Source organism: Theropithecus gelada, chromosome 3 (genome assembly GCF_003255815.1).
Source record: "Theropithecus gelada isolate Dixy chromosome 3, Tgel_1.0, whole genome shotgun sequence".
Lineage (NCBI taxonomy): Eukaryota > Metazoa > Chordata > Mammalia > Primates > Cercopithecidae > Theropithecus > Theropithecus gelada.
In genome coordinates, this window is record NC_037670.1 from 129,919,530 (window position 1) to 129,941,314 (window position 21,785).

At 41.6% G+C, this 21,785-nt stretch overlaps 2 protein-coding genes across 11 annotated transcripts in view; one reads left to right on the top strand and one right to left on the bottom strand.

The window, feature by feature from the left end:
• The window catches only part of RINT1 (RAD50 interactor 1), a 40,062-nt gene extending 27,955 nt beyond the window's left edge, over positions 1-12,107 (top strand). For 6 of the 7 annotated variants that reach the window (XM_025380253.1, XM_025380258.1, XM_025380256.1 and 3 more), the window contains 4 exons: positions 7,475-7,689; positions 9,365-9,545; positions 9,618-9,736; positions 11,551-12,107. In XM_025380253.1, coding sequence (XP_025236038.1) covers positions 7,475-7,689; positions 9,365-9,545; positions 9,618-9,736; positions 11,551-11,743 — 708 coding nt within the window. In that variant the 3' untranslated portion in view covers positions 11,744-12,107. Of the gene's footprint in view, positions 1-7,474; positions 7,690-9,364; positions 9,546-9,617; positions 10,179-11,550 lie in introns of those variants that run through there. The other variant, XM_025380255.1, reaches the window with a different exon arrangement.
• The window catches only part of EFCAB10 (EF-hand calcium binding domain 10), a 19,076-nt gene continuing 6,390 nt past the window's right edge, over positions 9,100-21,785 (bottom strand). The window contains exons 2-5 of one of the 4 annotated variants that reach the window (XM_025380263.1): positions 14,115-14,279; positions 13,910-13,997; positions 11,892-11,915; positions 9,221-9,535 (exon numbers count right to left, since the gene is read on the bottom strand). In XM_025380263.1, the coding sequence (XP_025236048.1) occupies position 9,535; positions 11,892-11,915; positions 13,910-13,997; positions 14,115-14,279 (278 nt within the window). In that variant the 3' untranslated portion in view covers positions 9,221-9,534. Of the gene's footprint in view, positions 9,536-11,527; positions 11,916-13,909; positions 13,998-14,114; positions 14,280-21,785 lie in introns of those variants that run through there. The other 3 variants (XM_025380261.1, XM_025380262.1, XM_025380264.1) reach the window with 3 other exon arrangements.

The window sequence follows — 21,785 nt, forward strand, 5'->3', positions numbered from 1 at the left end:
AAAAAAAAAAAAAAAAAAAAAAACTATGATTGTATCTGAAAAAATCAACTGATTTATTGGAGGGTATATTTTAAATAAATCCATAAATAAAAACCTTGGGTCCAGTTAACAAATACCGTAAGACCTTTTCTTCCAGATTCTACCAACCCTTCCCTTCTCCATGCGGATTCTGACATGATTTGGTCTGCCTAATTATTATTAATCAAACCTACTGACACATTTGATCTGCCTTACTATAATTATTAAGTAGTAATTTATTTTTACTCTTTTTATTAATTCAAGGAATATCCTGGCTGTCAGGACTTTTGGTAACCAGATTTTCCAATAGATGCTTCCAAACAAAAGTCTAATTAGCCTTTATAACCTTGCCACAGACGGATGAATTCTTTTAGATGTTTTAGATATTAACATCATCTCAGAGGACCTTCAGAACTCCCTTCTTGAACAGGGTACCCTTAGGTTAAGAATCATTGTTCGGCCGGGCGCAGTGGCTCAAGCCTGTAATCCCAGCACTTTGGGAGGCCGAGACGGGCGGATCACTAGGTCAGGAGATCGAGACCATCCTAGCTAACATGGTGAAACCCCGTCTCTACTAAAAATACAAAAAAAAAAAAAACTAGCCGGGCGAGGTGGCGGGCGCCTGTAGTTCCAGCTGCTCGGGAGGCTGAGGCAGGCTGAGGCGGGAGAATGGCGTGAACCCGGGAGGCGGAGCTTGCAGTGAGCTGAGATCTGGCCACCGCACTCCAGCCTGGGCGGCGGAGCGAGACTCCGTCTCAAAAAAAAAAAAAAAAAGACTCATTGTTCAAAATCAACTTAGGTTTATACCAATTTAGGTGTCCCATAAAGTAAATTTCGTGACAGAACGCATAAACAGAGAACTAGGATGACCATGAAATGTTAAAGTAGAATAGACATTAAATATTAAAGAAACTAACTGTACTGAATAAATCTGATGACTATGAAAATTTTAATATGAAATATTAAAAATTAAAAAATTGTGTCATAAAATGAAAACAGGAAGGTAAACAAGACAAATGCAATTTTCACTAAAGACAAAAATATACTATTAGAATGTGATAGGTAAAGTGAGAATTAAAAAATTGTAAAGTTAAATAATTAGATTGATTAACTGAAGGTTGGTGATAAATTCCACAGTATAATAGGGATAAACGGCCGGGCGCGGTGGCTCAAGCCTGTAATCCCAGCACTTTGGGAGGCCGAGATGGGTGGATCACAAGGTCAGGAGATCGAGACCATCCTGGCTAATCCGGTGAAACCCCGTCTCTACTAAAAAATACAAAAAACTAGCCAGGTGAGGTGGCGGGCGCCTGTAGTCCCAGCTGCTCGGGAGGCTGAGGCAGGAGAATGGCGTAAACCCGGGAGGCGGAGCTTGCAGTGAGCTGAGATCCGGCCACTGCACTCCAGCCTGAGCGACAGAGCGAGACTCCGTCTCAAAAAAAAAAAAAAAAAATAGGGAAAAATACAATTTTCAAGTGTGTCCAGATGAGTCACAAAGATGGACAAGGTAAATTAATTTAAAATTTCTGTATGTTATCAAATCTTAATGCAATAAAACAAGAAATAAAAGCAGAAATGAAATATATTCAAACATGGACATGTGAAAACATTAAATGCCTGGATTAGGAAGGAAGTCTTGAAAACATGACATTTTAAATTATGAATTTGGGAAAAAAAATTGTAGTATACCAATTAACGCACTATATAGTACATTTTGTTATATGTAGAACAAAAATGTATGGTTACTTCTAAAGCATTGTATAGAAGAAAATGTATTCCTCATAATACCTATTTTAATGTGAAAGAAAAAGCCAAACAAAACCGTTTTTGTTTTAAATCCAGGGTAATAAGCCAAATAAATAGGGGGCAAAAATAAATACAATAAATATACTAATCATAGATATAAACAAGATAAAAACCTGATAAATACAATCATAGTTTATGCTTATCTGTACTCTGTCTGGGACTTACTAATTAGTTAAAGCTTTTTTCCTATAAAGATGTTAACTGGGCCGGGCGCGGTGGCTCAAGCCTGTAATCCCAGCACTTTGGGAGGCCGAGACGGGTGGATCACGAGGTCAGGAGATCGAGACCATCCTGGCTAACACGGTGAAACCCCGTCTCTACTAAAAAATACAAAAAACTAGCCGGGCGAGGTGGCGGGCGCCTGTAGTCCCAGCTACTCGGGAGGCTGAGGCAGGAGAATGGCGGGAACCCGGGAGGCGGAGCTTGCAGTGAGCTGAGATCCGGCCACAGCACTCCAGCCTGGGCGACAGAGCGAGACTCCGTCTCAAAAAAAAAAAAAAAAAAAGATGTTAACTGAAATCCATGTGCATAATATCATTCTGCTGAGCAAGGAAAATAAAACAATTATTTCATAGTATGATTATAAGATAGAGGGTAATCAATTTGTTTATAAAGTCAGCTAATCAGGCTGGGAGTGGTGGCTCATGCCTGTAATCCCAGCCCTTTGGGAGGCCAAGCGTGTGGATCACCTGAGGTCAGGAGTTCGAGACCAGCCTGGCCAACATGGTGAAACCCTGTCTCTACTAAAAATACAAAAATTAGCTGGGCGTGGTGGCACATGCCTGTAGTCCCAGCTACTCAGAAGGCTGAGGCAGGAGAACCACTTGAACCCGTGAGGCAGAGGTTGCAGTGAGCTGAGAATACGCCATTGCACTCCAGCCTAGGCAACAAGAGCGAAACTCCATCTCAAAAAAAAAATAAAGTCAGCTAATCAGCATACATGCATTCATTTTGTATTTTTATGTGTTGTGTTTCTAATTTAAGTAAGTATTCTCTCAGCACCCCCACAGCTCCATTTTCTGCTAAGCATTTTTAGTAATATGAAACAAATTGTTATTCTTGACTCTTGTGCCAGAATTTTTTCTTCAATGAAATCATTTGTAGAACATCATCAGCTGCTTTACTTGGTGCTATAGTCTGTTAAGAAAGATGACTGGGCACGATGTCTCACACCCGTAAGCCCAACACTGTGAGCCAAGGTGGGCTGATCGCTTAAGCCCAGGAGTTTGAGACCAGCCTGGGCATTATGGCGAGACCTCATCTCTACAAAAAATACAAAAAATTAGCCAAGCATGATGGTGTACCCCTGCAGTCCTAGCTGCTTGGGAGGCTAAGGTGGGAGGATCACTCGAACCCAGGAGTTGGAGACCAGCCTGGGCAGCATAGGGAGACCCTGTCTCTACATAAAATTTAAAAAAAAAAAATTAACTGGGCGTGGCAGGCATGCCCTGTGGTCCCAGCTACTTGGGAGGCTGGGGTGGGAAGATTGCTTGAGCCCGGGAGGTTGAGACTACAGTGAGCCTTCATCACACCACTGCACTCCAGCCTGGGCAACAGACGGAGACCCTGTCTCCTCCCACAAAAAAAAGAAAGATGAATTAGCCATCATCCCTACCCTTAGAAAACGTATAATCTCATGCTGAATTAACTAGGTCCTCTGTCAGCAGAGAAATAATCAAATTTCAGAGTTGATTGTTCAAGTTGTGAATGAATTGTGTACTAGCATGGTTATTATGGTACAAATCTGACCAAGTGCGGTGGCTCATGCCTGTAATCCCAGCACTTTGGGAGGCTGAGGCGGGTGGATCACCTGAGGTCAGGATTTCGAGGCCAGCCTGGCCAAGATGGTGAAACCCCATCTGTACTAAAAATACAAAAATTAGCTAGGCATGCTGGTGGGCGCCTGTAGTCTCAGCTACTTGGGAGGCTGAGACAGGAGAATTGCGTGTACTTGGGAGATGGAGGTTGCTGTGAGTCGAGATTGTGCCACTGCACTCCAGCCTGGGTGACAGAGCAAGACTCTGTCTCAAAAAAAAAAAAAAAAAATAGGCGTGGTGGCGGGCGCCTGTAATCCCAGCTACTACTCAGGAGGCTGAGGCAGGAGAATTGCTTGAACCGGGAGGTTGCAGTAAGCCAAGATTGCGCCATTGCACTCCAGCCTGGGCGACAAGAGCAAAACTCCGTCTCAAAAAAAAAAAAAAAAAACTATATGGTGCAAATTCTGTCTTAACCTCAAAATTCTTTAATCATATTCACAGTCCTTCAGCCAGTGAATACTGTATAAGTAAAAATTATTAAAACTTTGTATTGCGTAATTAGAAAAAGGAAAAAGAATGAACAGGATTCACTTTCCATTTGTTTCAGGTTCTCTACCGATAACTGTCTGCTGGTTACCAGATTGTGCCAAGCCTGAAATAAGCAGCCATGCAGAATTAGGAATTTTTCCGTTGTAGATGACAGATACCAGATTCAAACTGGCCTAAGTTGGGGTGTGGGGTGAGATATGGGAGGTGAGGAATTTAACTTTCTGAAAGGATTAGGCGTGGCTGTTCTAAAGTTGTCCATTTCTGGTTTTGCTCTGAGGCAGGCTCTGGACATGTGGCCACAGGTGGTTCCAGGCTCATGTGGTCCTTCTGCAATCTCAAAAGAAGAGTGCTGCTTCTCTGATACAAGATGCCTCTCATATGTCCATCTCTGAACAATCACTAGTGCAGGCAGGGCATGGTATTACCAAGTTAAGTGTGCATCCCTGGCACCAAAGGATAGGGCTGACACCACCTAAATTGTCTCAGATTAGGGAAGAAGTGGTTCCCCAAAGGAAAATTGGGGTACTGTTAAAAGAAGGGGAAAAATTGCTGGCCATGTAAAAGTAGTTGATGCCCATGACACATTGCCATGCAAAAAGATAGGGGGCGGAAGGAGAGAGGGAGATGGGGGGAGACAAAGATAGAGATGATCTAAGTTCATGTTGGGTAGTCTGAATTTTAATAGTAAATGTATAAAAAAAAATTAACCACAAGATTTTATGGTTTGTTCGTTATCCATGAAATCTTTGGGAGAGTTCTAAATGGCTTTTGGTTTTTAAAATTTTGTGTAGTTTTATTTCAAGAACTTTAAAAGAAAAGCAACTGAAAATTCTTAAGAAAACATTTCAAGTGTAGCCAAATGTTTTTTGTTTTGGTGTTTTTTTTGAGAAAGGGTCTCACTTTGTCACCCAGGCTGGATTGCAGTGGTGTGATCTTGGCTCACTCCAACTTCTGCCTCCCAGGTTCAAGTGATTCTCCTGCCTCAGCCTCCCGAGTAGCTGGGATTACAGGTGTGCGCCACCATGCCCAACTAATTTTTGTATTTTTAGTAGAGATGGGGTTTCACCATGTTGGTCAGGCTGATCTCAAACCTCAGACCTCAAGTGATCTGCCTCCCCGGCCTCCCAAAGTGTTGGGTTTACAGGCGTGAGCCACCGTGCCTGGCCATCAAGGCTAGCCAAATGTTTGATGACCTTAATATGGCTTATTATGCTGTGTTCATGGCCTAATGCTATTCAGAGTTTAAAAAAAAATAACCTTGGCAAGGTGATTTATTTAGTCCTCTGTTAATTGTATTTTGGAAAAATAAAATTTCAGACCTTTATAGTTAATTTTATGCTTAAATGCTTAATGATAGTGTCATTTAAAAATTATTTTTAATTTTATTTAAAACAAGGCCAGGCACAGTGGCTCACACCTGTAATTTCAGCACTTTGGGAAGCCAAAGCGAGCGGATCACCTGAGGTCAGGAGTTCGAGATCAGCGTGGCCTACATGGTGAAACCCCATCTCTACTAAAAATACAAAAATTAGCCAGGTGTGGTGGCACTCGCCTGTAGTCCCAGCTACACGGGAGACTAACGCAGGAGAATCACTTGAACCAGGGAGGTGGAGGTTGCAGTGAGCCGAGATCGCGCCATTGCACTCCAGCCTGAGGGACAGAGCGAGACTCCATCTCAAAAAATAAAAAAACAAGTAGATAGTGTCATTTTTTTTTGTTTTTTGAGACAGGGTTTTGCTCTTGTTGCCCAGGCTAGAGTACAGTGGCACGATCTTGGCTCACTGCAACCTCTGCCTCCTAGGTTCAAGCAATTCTCCTGTCTCAGCCTCCTGAGTAGCTGGGATTATAGGCGCCCGCCACCATGCCCAGGTAATTTTTGTATTTTTAGTAGAGATGGGGTTTCACTATGTTGGCCAGACTGGTCTCGAACTCCTGACCTCAGGTGATCCACCTGTCCGGCCTCCCAGAGTGCTGAGATTACAGGCATGAGCCACCACGCCCGGCTGATAGTGTCATTTTTTTTTTTGTTAAGTTCGTGATTACCATACACAGAAGTTGAAAGAGAAAAATATTTTTCACTATATGTAATCCATGTGATACGAAATTCAAAAGCCACAAAACTGTATATATTGAAACTATATATAGTGAAAATAAGTCTTAATTCTAATCTTCCCTAAAGCCAATCACTTTGATCAATTTCTTATACATATTACTAAAGCTGTTTATATAAATACTGGTGTGTGTATGTCAACATGTGGTAACATACTATGCAGACTCTTTTTCTGGTTAATATGTCTTGAGATTGTTCCATTTCAAAACAGTTTAACATTGACTAGTGGGAATGTAACATAGTACAGTTGCTGTGGAAAACAGTATGGCAGTTCCTCAAACTGTCTTTTTGTTTTCTGAGATGAGATCTTGTTCTTTCACCCAGGCTACAGTGCAGTGGCCCAATCTCGGCTCACTACAAGCTCTGCCTCCTGGGCTCCAGCAATCTTCCCATCTCAGCCTCTTGAGTAGCGGGGACTACAGGTCTGTGGCTACCACACTCAGCTAATATTTTTTTTCTAGAGATAAGGTCTCACTATAAAATGATTCTCTGGCCTTAGCCTCGTAAAGTGCTGGCACTACAGGCATGAGCTACCATGCGCAGCCTTTCAAACTGTTAACACATAGACTTACCATAAGATCCAGCAATTCCACTCTTCAGTATATACCAAGAGAAATGAAACATATGTCCACATAAAAACTTGTACTGCCGGGCGTGGTGGCTTATGCCTGTAATCCCAGCACTTTGGGAGGCTGAGGTGGGCAGATCATGAGGTCAGGAGTTTGAGACCAGTGTAACCAATATGGTGAAACACCATCTGTATGAAAATTACAAAAAAAAAAAATTAGCCGGGCGTGATGGTACACACCTGTAATCCCAGGTACTCAGGAGGCTGAGGCAGGAGAATTGCTTGAACCCAGGAGGTAGAGGTAGAGGTTGCAGTTAGCCGAGGCATGATCTCAGCTCACTGCAACCTCTGCCCTCCAGGTTCACGCAATTCAGCCTCCTGAGTAGCTAGGATTACAGGCACATGCCACTATGCCCAGCTAATTTTTGTATTTTTAGTAGAGATGGGGTGTCACAATGTTGGAATGTTGGCCAGGCTGGTTTTGAACTCCTGACCTCAGGTGATCCACCCACCTTGGCCTCCCAAAGTACTGGGATTACAGGCGTGAGCCACCGTGCCCAGCTGAATTATACACTTTAAATAGGTGAATTGTATGATATATGAATTCTCTTTCAAGCTGTTTTTAAAAAAAAGTATGTTAATGTGTTAACATGTTTTTGCTTTCAGTTCTTTCTACAACTTCAACAGGCTGCACTGGAGGTGTTTGCAGAGAATAATACTCTGAGTAAATTGCAGCTGGGACAGCTAGCCTCTATGGAGAGCTCCGTCTTTGATGACATGATTAACCTCTTAGAGCGTTTAAAGCATGATATGTTGACCCGTCAAGTAGACCATGTTTTTAGAGAAGTTAAAGATGCTGCAAAATTGTATAAAAAAGAAAGGTATGTCGTCTATGTAAGTCAGCTCTTAATACCAGTTTGGTAAAAGTTAAAGATGGTATATGTGGTCACATTTCCAAGGTGTCTAGATAGAACCTGGTTTGGCCTTATGTACTTTAAACTTCATTGTTGGAAATCTTTCTAAAATGTGTTCTTGGACTTTTTTTTTTTTTTTCCAAGACAGTCCTACTCTGTCACCCAGGCTGGAGTGCAGTTGCATGATCTCGGCTCATTGCAGCCTCCACCTTAGAGGTCAAGTGATCTTCCCACCTCAGCCTCCCAAGTAGCTGGGACTACAGGCATGCACCACCACACCTGGCTAATTTTTGTAGTTTTAGTGGAGACCTGGTTTCACATTTTGGCAGGCTGATCTCCAACTCCTGACCTCAGGCAATCCACTGCCTCGGCCTCCCAATGTGCTAGGATTACAGGTGTGAGCCATCACACCTGGCTCGCTGACATTCTTAATCAGAATAAACTGGTTATAATTTAGCTGTTTGTAAATATATTAATAGGATAGTGTGTGATATGGGGTTGAATAGCCTAACCTGTCTCCCATTTTGCAAAGTAAAGTCACCTGTGGTACTCTGCATACTTTTGTTGTGGTTTATCCCACTACCATTCACTGTGAACACCTGTGTTACTTTCATCCTTGATAGCAAGCAGTATCTTTTTGTCCTAGTGTAGTCCCTGCCACACAGAGTGCCAAAAATTTGTTATTCGTCCTGATTTTACTAAAAATCAGAGCATAATATTAGCTGATGTCTTAATTAAAATGCTAAAATCAGGTTGGGTGCAGTGGCTCACACCTGTAATCCCAGCACTTTGGGACGCCAAGGCAGGCAGATCACTTGAGAGCAGGAATTCGAAACTAGCCTGGCCAACGTGGTGAAACTCTGTCTCTACTAAAAATAAAAAGATTAGCTGGGCGTGGTGGTGGGCACCTGTAATCCCAGCTACTTGGGAGGCTGAGACACGAGAATTGCTTGAACCCTCTGGCTCTAGCCTGGCCAACAGAGCGAGACTCTGTCTCAAAAAAAAAAAAACCAAAAACCAAAACAAAACAAAAACTACATAAAATGGGCCGGGCGCGGTGGCTCAAGCCTGTAATCCCAGCACTTTGGGAGGCCGAGACGGGCGGATCACGAGGTCAGGAGATCGAGACCATCCTGGCTAACATGGTGAAACCCCGTCTCTACTAAAAATACAAAAAACTAGCCGGGCGTGGTGGCGGGCGCCTGTAGTCCCAGCTACTCGGAGGCTGAGGCAGGAGAATGGCGTGAACCTGGGAGGCGGAGCTTGCAGTGAGCCGAGATCGCGCCACTGCACTCCAGCCTGGGTGACACAGCGCGAGACTCCGTCTCAAAAAAAAAAAAAAAAAAAAAAAAAACTACATAAAATGCAAAAATTAAGTGACATTTAAATTGTAATTGCTTTGTATTGGTAATCCCCATATTAAAATTTGGGGATATTTCCAAAATATCCCCATATAAAGAGTATTTGAGAGTGAAAATATAAAATACAGGTACATTTATTTTCTGATAGAGCTTTTAATGTTGGACTGTGTATTTTTTCTTATCCAAAATGCCCTAGAACACTTCCTCCAATTTAAAATGATTTAAAAACTTTAAAAATACAAACCAATGAAAATTTTTTGGTAAAAATGTGTTTTTTCCAGATGGTTGTCCTTGCCATCTCAGTCAGAGCAGGCAGTGATGTCCCTGTCCAGTTCGGCTTGCCCCTTACTGCTGACTTTACGAGACCATTTACTTCAGTTGGAGCAGCAGCTTTGTTTCTCCTTATTTAAAATTTTCTGGCAAATGCTTGTAGAGAAGCTGGATGTATACATCTACCAAGAAGTAAGTAAGAATAGACTGTCTTTGGGCTGTGATAATAAAGACAAGCATTAAATGAATTATTCTTTGTTTCAGATAATTCTTGCTAATCACTTCAATGAAGGAGGAGCAGCCCAGCTGCAGTTTGATATGACTCGGAATCTTTTCCCTTTGTTTTCTCACTATTGCAAGAGACCAGAAAATTATTTTAAACAGTAAGCTCAACATTTAACAATTAATATTAATGTATCAAATTGTTACAGGAGGCTAACTCCTTTTAACTTTAGGGTTCTGGAGATGTTTGGGTGGGATAAGATCAGTTGAAGTTTTAAAACATTGTCTACTGTATGTTTACAGCACAATGGGGAAACCAAAATGATAGATGTGACCCGTGACCTCAAAAGGTTTCAGAACTAGATATAAATTATATACTGGGTTTTGTTTTCTAGTATTTGGTTTAATGCTTCTAGTTGCTTGGTTACTGGAGGAATAAATCGAAAATGAAAAAAAGTTGTGCCCTATTCACTAAATATAAGAAATTACAGGGCTGGGTGCAGTGGCTCACGCCTGTAATCACAACACTTTGGGAGGCCGAGACGGGCGGATCACGAGGTCAGGAGATTGAGACCATCCTGGCTAACATGATGATACCCCATCTCTACTAAAAATACAAAAAAAAAAAAAAATTAGCCAGGCATGGTAGCGGGTGCCTGTAGTTCCAGCTACTCGGGAGGCTGAGGCAGGAGAATGGCGTGAACCTGGGAGGCGGAGCTTGCAGTGAGCTGAGATTGCACAACTGCACTCCAGCCTGGGCAACAGAGCAAGACTGTGTCTCAAAAAAACAACAACAACAAAAATTACAAATATGTTTAATACCTAATAGGCCAGGCCTGAAAGAAATTTGTTTCCTTAAACATTTGACATTAATTTTGGTTCTAACTGTAATTATAGTTTGAGAATTTGTTGATATAAAATTTAAATTACAGGCCAGGCATAGTAGCCCACACCTGTAATCCCAGTACTTTGGGAGGCAGAGGTGGGAGAATTGCTTGAGGCCAGGTGTTTGAGACCAGCCTGGGCAACATAGCAAGACTCCATCTCTACAAAAAGTATTAAAATGAACAAACAAAAAGCCAGATGTGGTGGTATGGACCTGTAGTCCTAGCTACTTGGGAGACTGAGGCTGTAGTGAGCTATGATCATGCAATGGCACTCCAGCCTAGGTGACAGAGCAAGATGATGTCTCAAAAAAAAAAAAGTAAAATTTAAACTGGGTTTTGTGAGGTTATAAAGCATTCCTTTTAAACTTGTAAAATGAAAGCTTATGTTTACATGTTTCATATGACAGTTTTTAAAATTTAATGTTCTTTCTGCTGCCTTCATTTTATCCCTTATTTTTGTCTTTTCCCATATTCTAATCTACCTAAAGTTATAGCCATATTTAATATAGTATTAATATCAAGTATTGTATTTAGGGAAATAATGGATACATATTGAAATAGGGATCCTATTACCTTAATCTAAAGAAATAGAAACTCTGCACCTGTGTAGTCTTACCATGTTAAAAGAACCAAATAATAAATCCATAAGTATTTTTATAGAGAACATGTGGACCAGCAGTACAGAGAAGCTGTTTAGGATTCTCAAAATTGTTATAATATGGTTGATGCGGCCGGGCGCGGTGGCTCAAGCCTGTAATCCCAGCACTTTGGGAGGCCGAGACGGGTGGATCACGAGGTCAGGAGATCGAGACCATCCTGGCTAACACGGTGAAACCCCGTCTCTACTAAAAAAAAAAAAACAACAAAATTAGCCGGGCAAGGTGGCGGGCGCCTGTAGTCCCAGCTACTCGGGAGGCTGAGGTAGGAGAATGGCAGGAGCCCGGGAGGCGGAGCTTGCAGTGAGCCGAGATCGCGCCACTGCACTCCAGCCCGGGCGACAGAGCGAGACTCCGTCTCAAAAAAAAAAAAAAATATGGTTGATGCAGATAATGGAGATCTCATTTCCCTCCTTTGTTTTCCCTAAACAGCATAAAAGAAGCCTGTATTGTTTTGAATTTGAACGTCGGTTCTGCACTACTCCTGAGAGATGTACTGCAGTCAACTTCAGGGCAACTTCCTGCCACAGCAGCATTAAATGAAGTTGGAATTTACAAACTGGCTCAACAAGATGTTGAGATTCTACTTAATTTGAGGACAAATTGGCCTAATACTGGAAAATAATGTCTTTCAGAAAAACGTTTTCTTGGTTTTTGTTTTTAAGAGGAAGCCAATTGGATTTCAAGTTATACGATGAAATTCTGAATTAATGAAACTGGAAAACTTTATAGGATTAATTATCTTGGATTTATGGCGTTATTAAAATGCTGACCATATTTCCTTCATCCTCTTGTTCCTAAGGAAACAAAAACAGAAAACGAAACAATGAAAACTCATTCTATTTACAAGTATAAATGCTGAGTATGTCTGTTGAAGACAAGAGCAGAGATATTAAATTATAACCAACTTTCAATTTCCTGTGCTAATTAAGGAAAATTCTGTTGTGGATAATCAAACATAGCCAATAAATTTTTTTTAAACTCACTTTAGAATGCATATTTTAATTGAGGCACCTGTATCTAGTTTGGGAATTCACTATATTTCCTTAAGAAAACTGGCAGGGCACAGTGTCTCATTCCTGTAATCCTAGCACTTTGGGAGACTGAGGTAGGAGGATCGCTTGAGGCAGGAGTGCAAAACCAGCCTGGCCAACATGTCAAGACCCTGATTGCATGTCTGTAGTTCTAGCTACTTGGGAGGCTGAGGTGGGAGGATAACTTGAGCCCAGGAGGTCAAGACTACAGTGAGCTGTGATTGTGACACTTACACTGCAGCCTGGGCAAGTGAACAAGACCCTGTCTCTAAAAAAAAACACCACATTGTGAGATGGTGAATAAGATAGGATTGTTCTTCTTTCTCACAAATGTCCTTCTATTTTAAATGCTTCCTAGTTTCATTCTGTCTGACAGTGGGCAACCTTTTCTTTCTGGATGAAACATTTCAGGCCATGGCACTGTGACTCAAACATTCCCACGTGGTAGGGAATGTAATTAAACATTATTATTTATGTAACTGATGAGACAAAAATCTCAAGTTTCTTTTTTCTTGTAACTTTTCCTTGACCTTGGGCTGTATTCAGTAATAGCTTCTTAACTAATAAAATCTCAGAGTAAAACTTCTTAAAAAATTGAGCTAGATTCCCTGGAAACTTTCTACAAGTATTAAATTTTATTCCAGTGGTTTTTCTCTGACTTAGCAGTGATTTAATCCTGTAATATCTCAAAATCTAAAATTAGGCTGGGTGCGGTGGCTCACGCTTGTAATCCCAGTACTTTGGGAGGCCAAGGCGGGTGGATCACCTGAGGTCGGGAGTTTGAGACCAGCCTGACCAACATGGAGAAACCCTGTCTCTGCTGAAAATACGAAATTAGCCAGACGTGGTGGCGCATGTCTGTAATCCCAGCTACTCAGAAGGCTGAGGCAGGAGAATCGCTTGAACCTGGGAGGCGGAGGTTGCCATGAGCCGAGATCACACCACTGCACTCCAGCCTGGGCAAAAGAGTGAAACTGTCTCAAAAAAAAAAAAAAAAAAAATTAAAATTATCAGACTAACATGCAGCCTATGCTACTGATAAACATTGACTTTGTGATAATTTTGAGGAAATATTTTGAGCTAAATTGTATTAGTATGTATTTTATAGATAGAGTTTCCAGCTAGTGTGTTGAGCTCAAAGTGTCTCTGTTAGTTGTCCCAGCATAGTGGTGATTCTTCACCTCATCCTTTGAGAATTGCTGGGGCTTCCTATTTAGAATGGAGCTGGCTGGGCGCAGCCCGTTACATGCCTATAATCCCAGCACTTTGGGAGGCCGAGGCAGTGGATCACTTGAGGTCAGGAGTTCGAGATCAGCCTGGCCAACATGGTGAAACCCTGACTCTACTAAAATTACAAAAGTTTGGGCCTGGTGATGCGCATCTGTAAGCCCAGCTATTGGGAAGCTGAGGCAGGAGAATCGCTTGAAGCTGGGAGGTGGAGTTGCAGTGAGCTGAGATACTGCCACTGCACTCCAGCCTGGGCAACAGAGCGAGACTCCATCTCAGAAAAAAAAAAAAAAAAAAAAAAAAGAATGAAGCTACCTCCGGAGCTTCCTCTCTAACCCCAGCATTTTCCCCTCCTATTCCCGAGCTTAGAGACTTTACTGTCAGCCTTCCCTGTCCTCACTTTCCAGTCAGCTGAAAGTTTCAAGGGAACAAAATATTTCTTTCAAAAGATAGGAACCTATTTTAAAAGGCGTTATGTTTCAAAATCATGCCACCTTATTAAAATATTTGTCACTTAAAAATAAACTTACACTTCCTCCTTGAATTTATCCAAAGTTATTATATGTCCATCATCTTTTAAATCTTCATCTTCAGTGCATAGACCCAGAGTTTTTAGGGCTGTAAAATAATGAGAAGAAATTAAGTGAGAATTTTACAAAGTGAGAAGTATTTTCTGCTAGAAAAAAATTATGGAATGACCACAAACTATTACCTCAATTTGTAGAATGTACTGACCTTCTTTATACTGCACAAATGATATAGTGCCTCTGCCTGAGGAGTCCATCATCTCAAACATGGCCACAATGTTAGAGTTATCCATAAAGAAAGGAAATGCTACGCCTGTTACTTTTGCAATTCTCAGTCGTTCCAATAGAGATATTAAATATTCTCTTGGTTTTTCTGCAAAAGAATAGTTCCAGCTCTTTCTGATACAAAATTAAAATATGTCGCAAATAGAAGTAGTCATTTAACAATTATTAAACAGCTATAGCAAAGGCACTGTACTAGGCACTGGGGACACAAGCCTTACTTTTCATGAAACAGTCCAGCAAGAAGGTAAGACATTGAATACTTAAATAATTACATATACAAATGCCCTATCTCAGATGATTGAATACAGAGACTGGACCTGGGCATTTTTTAGAAAAACTCCCCAAGTGACTGTAAGTTGCAGACAGGGTTGAAAACCAAAAAGATAGAGGGAACAGCATAATGCAGGGAAGAAGTTGGCCACCTAAAGAATTGATAAGATATAAATAATAGGCCGGGCATGGTGGCTCATGCCTGTAATCTCAGCACTTTGGGAGGCTGAGGAGGGTGGATCACCTGAGGTTGGGAGTTTGAGACCAGCCTCACCAACATGGAGGAATCTCATCTCTACTAAAAATGCAAAGTTAGCCAGGCATGGTGGTGCATGCCTGTAATCTCAGCTACTCCGGAGGCTGAGGCAGGAGAATCACTTGAACCTGGGAGGTGGAGGTTGCAGTGAGCCAATATCACGCCATTGCACTCCAGCCTGGGAAACAGAGCGAGACTCTGTCTCAAAAAAAAAAAAAGATTTTCTAAAATATATATATATATATACACACACATATATATAATAAAAACAGACTGATAAATATGGTCCTGTAATTAGGAAGCATATGTATTCATTTCTAACATAAAAGCAATTTGGGTAAATATTCTGTAGTTTAAGCAATTTTAAAAATGAAAAATCAAGATCAACTCACTTTTCAGAAATAGTGCAGAACAATCATGATGAAGCCAAAAGGAGTAGTGATAGAGCAGTATGGATGGTATATACCACTCCTGTTGCTTGATCATTTTATCATTTCAATCTTAAGCTTTACTCTTACTTTTTTTTTTTAAGTTAGAGACAGGATCTTGCTATGTTGCCCAGAGCAGTCTCGAGCTCCTGGGCTCAAGCAGTCCTCCCACCTCGGCCTCCCAAAACGTTGGGATTTATAGGCATGAGCCACGATGCTTGGCCAATTCATGTTTTCTTTAAAAAATTTAAGTTACGGCTGGGCGTGGTGGCTCACGCCTGTAATCCCAGCACTTTGGGAGGCTGAGGCAGGAGGATCAGGAGGTCAGGAGATCGAGACCATCCTGGCTAACACAGTGAAACCCTGTCTCTACTAAAAATACAAAAAATTAGCCTGGTGTGGTGGCGGGCGCCTGTAGTCCCAGCTACTTGGGAGGCTGAGGCAGGAGAATGGCGTGAATCCGGGAGGCAGAGCTTGCAATGAGCTGAGATCGCACCACTGCACTCCAGCGTGAGTGACAGAGCAAGATTTCATCACCAAAAAAAAAAAAAAAAAAAAAAGTTAAGTTACATCATTACTGAGAATTTCATGTTTATAAAAGTAGAAAAGTAAAATGAACCCATCACTAACTTCAACTGTTAAAATGTGTGGCCAGGCCAGGCGCGGTGGCTCAAGCCTGTAATCCCAGCACTTTGGGAGGCCAAGACGGGTGGATCACGAGGTCAGGAGATCGAGACCATCCTGGCTAACACGGTGAAACCCCGTCTCTACTAAAAAATACAAAAAAAAAACTAGCCGGGCGAGGTGGTGGGCGCCTGTAGTCCCAGCTACTCGGGAGGCTGAGGCAGGAGAATGGTGTAAACCCGGGAGGTGGAGCTTGCAGTGAGCTGAGATCCGGCCACTGCACTCCAGCCTGGGAGACAGAACGAGACTCCGTCTCAAAAAAAAAAAAAAAAAAAATGTGTGGCCAATCTTAATTCACTATAGCCCTATCCACATCAGTTTGTGAGTAACAAAGTTAATCTTGTTTGTGCCCTAACTGAAGAGAACTGACCATTAACAGCATAAATGATAGCCCAAACCATCTCAGTTGGGTCATTTTATGCAATTCTGACTGAAAAGGTTAAGCAAACTTTCCACTCAATCAGTACTAAAACCAATGCACCAGATCAGCTGCAGACAAAAGACAGCTTTCAATGGAAAATTTTAAACGTGGGCTCAAGATCCTGAAGCAGTTCTTCAAAGAATTGTTAACAGGAGATGAAACATGGTTCTACAGTGTCATCCTAAAGACAAACTCAATCAAAGCAATGGCTACCAAGAGGTGACATGGTCCAGTCAAAGCACAAGTTGACCAGTCAAGAGCAAAGGTCATGGCAACAGTTTTTTGGGATGCTCAAGGCATTTTGCTTGTTGATTTTTTGGAGTCCCAAAGAATGATAGCATCTGCTTATTATGAGAATGTTTTGAGAAAGCCAAAGCTTTAGTTTAAAAAAGCCCAGGAAAATTTCATGAGAAAGTCCTTCTCTACCACAACAATGCTCCTGCTCATTCCTCTTGTGGAACAGGGCAATTTTACAAGAGTTTCCATGGGAAATCATTAGCATCCACCTTACAGTTCTGATTTAGCTCCTTTTGACTTTTTTGTTTCCTGATCTTAAAAAAATCTTTAAAGGGCACCCATTTTTCTTTATGATGTAAAAGAGACTGCACTGACGTTGTTAAATTCCCAGGGCCCTCGGAGTTCTTCAGGGATGGACTAAATGGCTGGTATCATTGTTTACAAAAGTATCTTGAATTTGATAGAGCTTATGTTGAGAAATAATTTTTAGTCTTTTAATTCCATTTTTCCATGAACTTTTTGAAGTCCCCTTATATGTATTTTTTCATGGTGAGAACACTGATAATCTACTCTTTCAGCAATTTTCAAATACATATTATTAACTGTAGTCACCATAATAATACAGTAGGTCTCTTGAACTTATTCCTCTTCTGAAATTTTGTGTCCTTTGGCCAACATCTCCCCAATGCCCCCGCCCTCTGGCTCTTGAGCATCATTTTCCTCTTTTTGAGTTTGACTTTTTCAGATTCCACATATAATTAAGATCACGAGGTACTCTTCTGTGCCTGATTTACTTAATGTCTTCTAGGCTCATCCATGTTGTTGCAAATGACAGGATATTCGTCTTTTTTGTAAGACTGAATAGTATGTCATTGTGTATATATCACATTTTCTTCATTCATTCATCCATGGACACTTAGGCTGATTCTATATAGTGGCTATTGTGAATAGTGCTGTGATGAATACGAGTGCAAGGTATTTCTTCAACATACTGATTTCATTTCCTGTGGATATATACCCAGTGGTGGGAACGCCAGATAAGTTCTATGTTTACATTTTTGAGAAACCACCATATTGTTTTCCATAATGGTTGTACTAATTCACAATCTCACCAGTGGTGTACAAGGGTTCCCTTTTCTCCACATCCCTGCCAACACTTGAAATCTTTCATCTTTTGTTAGTGTTTTAGGGATGGGGTCTCATTATGTTGCTCAGGCTGGTCTTGAACTCCTGGACCCAAGTGATCCTCCTGCCTCGGCCTCCTGAGCAGCTGGGACTACAGGCATGTGCCATCATGCTCAGTTATCTTTTGTTTTCTGATAATAGTGTTTCTAACAGGTGTGAGATGGTATCTCATTGTGGTTTTATTTTGTATTCCCTTGGTTAGTGATACTGAGCATTTTTTCATATACCTGTTGGCCATTTCTATATCTTCTATGGAAAAATGTCTATTTATGTCCTTTGCCCATTAAATTTTTTTTTTTTTTTTTTTTTTTTTACTATTGAGTTATTACATGTTTTGGATATTGACCCCTTATCAGACATATAGTTTGCAAATATATTCTCCCATTCCATGGGTTGTCTCTTCACTCAGGTTATGTTTTTAAATCTTTTAATTTATAGGTTTCCACTCCATCTTTTTCATCCCTGGGAATTTATGTGTTGAAACCAGAAGTAGACTTTCAAGTCTAATATTGTGCCTTGCTGGTACAAATATGCTCTAGCAATAAATAGGCTAGCAAAGGCAGTCACATTTTGTATGAAATCTTCTGTTTCTTCTTCCTGGACCATATATCAAATTCAGAAACTGGAAAAAGACCAAGTTTGAATTTCAACTCACTACATTTCATTTTAAGGCTTGAATAAGTAAATAATGCTAATAGAACTTGGTGTACCACTTTGATGAAAATCCAAACCAGGCTTATTGTGTATCCTTTAGGCTGCATGGGATGTTACAATGTTTATGTTTGGAGACTACAATGTATACTCTACCTGCTTTTAAAAATTTTTTGAAAATGATCACAACATAAATATATATAATAAAGACAGAACCTTTTTGTTTTTTTGTTTTTTTGTTTTTGAGACGGAGTCTCGCTCTGTCGCCCGGGCTGGAGTGCAGTGGCCGGATCTCAGCTCACTGCAAGCTCCGCCTCCCGGGTTCACGCCATTCTCCGGCCTCAGCCTCCTGAGTAGCTGGGACTACAGACGCCCGCCACCTCGCCCGGCTAGTTTTTTGTATTTCTTAATAGAGACGGGGTTTCACCATGTTAGCCAGGATGGTCTCGATCTCCTGACCTCGTGATCCGCCCATCTCGGCCTCCCAAAGTGCTGGGATTACAGGCTTGAGCCACCGCGCCCGGCCAAGACAGAACCTTTTTAAAACATGAAAGGCAGAGCCAAATGTTACTAACCACCTATATTACATAAATGTCAGCAGATATAAAAAAACAATTCTTCAAGGGATACAACATTCAGGTTCAACTTCTTAATCATAATAGCTAATTGACCACCTATGTTACATAAAATGTCAGCTGATATAAAAAACAATCCTTCAAGGGACACAACGTTCAGGTCCAACATCTTAATCATGATAGCTAACTGAACCCTTACTATATGCCTGGTACTATGCGAAGCATTTTCTATGGATCACTTCATTCACTTCTCACAACAGTCGCTTGTTCAAGGCCACACAGCCAGTATGAATCCAGGCAACGTGCTTCTAAAGCTTGCAGACTTTACCATACTCTACTAAAATGAAAGCATCTTCAATGGTGAAATTTAGTTAGTCATGATGGTCTCCATTGAGTTTTTTTCTCAATAGTTTTCAAATTCATTTTACTCTACCAATCCCACAGCAATCTCTCTCATTTGGGTTACTATTGATATAATTGTCTAATTTTATTAAAGCCATCCCTAAAAATTCATATTCCCTCCTTATATAGCATAGAATTGTCACTGGAAAATGGCAGCATGGCCAGCAACTGTGTGTGTGTGTATATATATACACATACACACACACCCATATGTACACACATATATATACAGTATATATATACACACATATACACAGTATATATAAAAATATATATACTCTATTAGTATGTTTAAATGCTGCTGATAAAGACATACCTGAGGCTGAGTAATTTATACAGGAAAAAGGGTCTAATGGACTTACAGTTCCGCATGGCTGGGAAGGCCTCACAGTCATGGTGGAAGGCACGGAGGAGCAAGTCACGTCTTACATGAATGGCAGCAGGCAAAGAGAGACCTTGTGCAGGGAAACTCCCGTTTTTTTTTTCTTTTTGAGACGGAGTCTCACTCTGTTGCCCAGGCTGGAGTGCAATGGCGCAGTCTTGGCTCACTGCAAGCTCCACCTCCCAGGTTCACGCCATTCTCCTGCCTCAGGCTTCTGAGTAGCTGGGACTACAGGCACCCGCCACCATGCCTGGCTAATTTTTTTGTATATTTTTAGTAGAGACTGGGTTTCACTGTGTTAGCCAGGATGGTCTCGATCTCCTGACCTCACAATCTGCCCACCTCGGCCTCCCAAAGTGCTGGGATTACAGGTGTGAGTCACTGCACCCAGCTGGAAACTCCCATTTTTAAAACCATCAGATCAGGTCAGGCACAGTGGCTTACACCTGTAATTTCAGCACTTTGGGAGGCCAAGGAAGGTGGATCACCTGAGGTCAGGAGTTCAAGACGAGCCTGGCCACCATGGTGAAACCCTGTCTCTACTTCAAAGAAAAGAAAAAAAAAAAATTAGCCAGGCGTGGTGGTGTGTGCCTGTAATCCCAGCTACTCAGGAGGCTAAGGCAGGAGAATCGCTTGAACCCTGGAGGCAGGGGATGCAGTGAGCCGAGATCGCGCCATTGCACTTTAGCCTGGGCAACAAAAGTGAAACTTCATCACAAAAAAACAAAAAAACAAAAAAACAAAAACGTGGCCGTCAGATCTCGTGAGACTTACTCACTATCACAAGAACAGCACAGGAGAGACTCGGCCCCATGACTCAATTACCTCCCACTGGGTCCCTCACTCAATGTGTGGGAATTCTTTTTTTTTTTTTTTTTTTGAGACGGAGTCTCGCTCTGTCACCCAGGCTGGAGTGCAGTGGCCGGATCTCAGCTCACTGCAAGCTCCGCCTCCCGGGTTTACGCCATTCTCCTACCTCAGCCTCCCGAGTAGCTGGGACTACAGGCGCCCGCCACTCGCCCGGCTAGTTTTTTTTGTATTTTTTAGTAGAGACGGGGTTTCACCATGTTCGCCAGGATGGTCTCGATCTCCTGACTTCGTGATCCGCCCGTCTCGGCCTCCCAAAGTGCTGGGATTACAGGCTTGAGCCACCGCGCCCGGCCTGTGTGGGAATTCAAGACGAGATTTGGGCAGGGATACAGCCAAACCGTATCTCATATATATATATATATACACACACACACACACACACACACACACACATTGTTTTGAGATGAAGCCTCACTTTGTCATCCAGGCTGGAGTGCAGTGGTGCAATCTTGGCTTACTGCAACCTTTGCCTCCCAGGTTCAAGCGATTCTCCTGCCTCAGCCTCCCAAGTAGCTGGGATTACAGGCATCTGCCACCATGCCCAGCTAATTTTTGTAACACCCAGCAATTGTATTTCCCAATATACCCTAGCTGGGGCAAGGTTTTCCTACCAATTTATTTCAGGTCAGGTCAGGTCTTGCTGTTAAGTGACTTATGAAACTGTTGGTTTTCAGAGCTTTCAGAATTTTGGAATTGAGAACGGGGGACTGCGTACCTGTTTCCTCAATAGTAATTGCCCAATCAAACTGTCTAGTCTTATTTTCTGCAATTCCCCTGTAATTCCAAGGTTTTCAAATTGGGACACATGTCATAATACCAGGGGCTTCACAAAGACACAGGATAAAGCTAATGTGTCTTTCTAAGCATCAATCATACCTTGGTGAGTAATATAAAACATTTATATCAAGAAATAGGTATATCTACAGAAGAACAGATCTCATTAATTTTTAGGACAAAACAAATGACTTCAAAGAAACTTCTTATGCCACATCAGGCTAAGGTCCCAGACACTGAATGGACAAGTCCTCTCTCCTCTGTCATTAGGAGGACTCAGGCAGGAAACTTCAACAGCACTGCATATATACTCTGCATGCCAGCCCACCCCTTCTTTAGCTTCATTACCTTCTTATTCTGGCTCAGTGTTTCCATACCTATGGTTTCCTCTCCCCAACTGTGGTGTTTATAAAGATTTTTTTTTTTTTTTTTTTTTTTTTTTTTTTTTTTTTTTTGCTT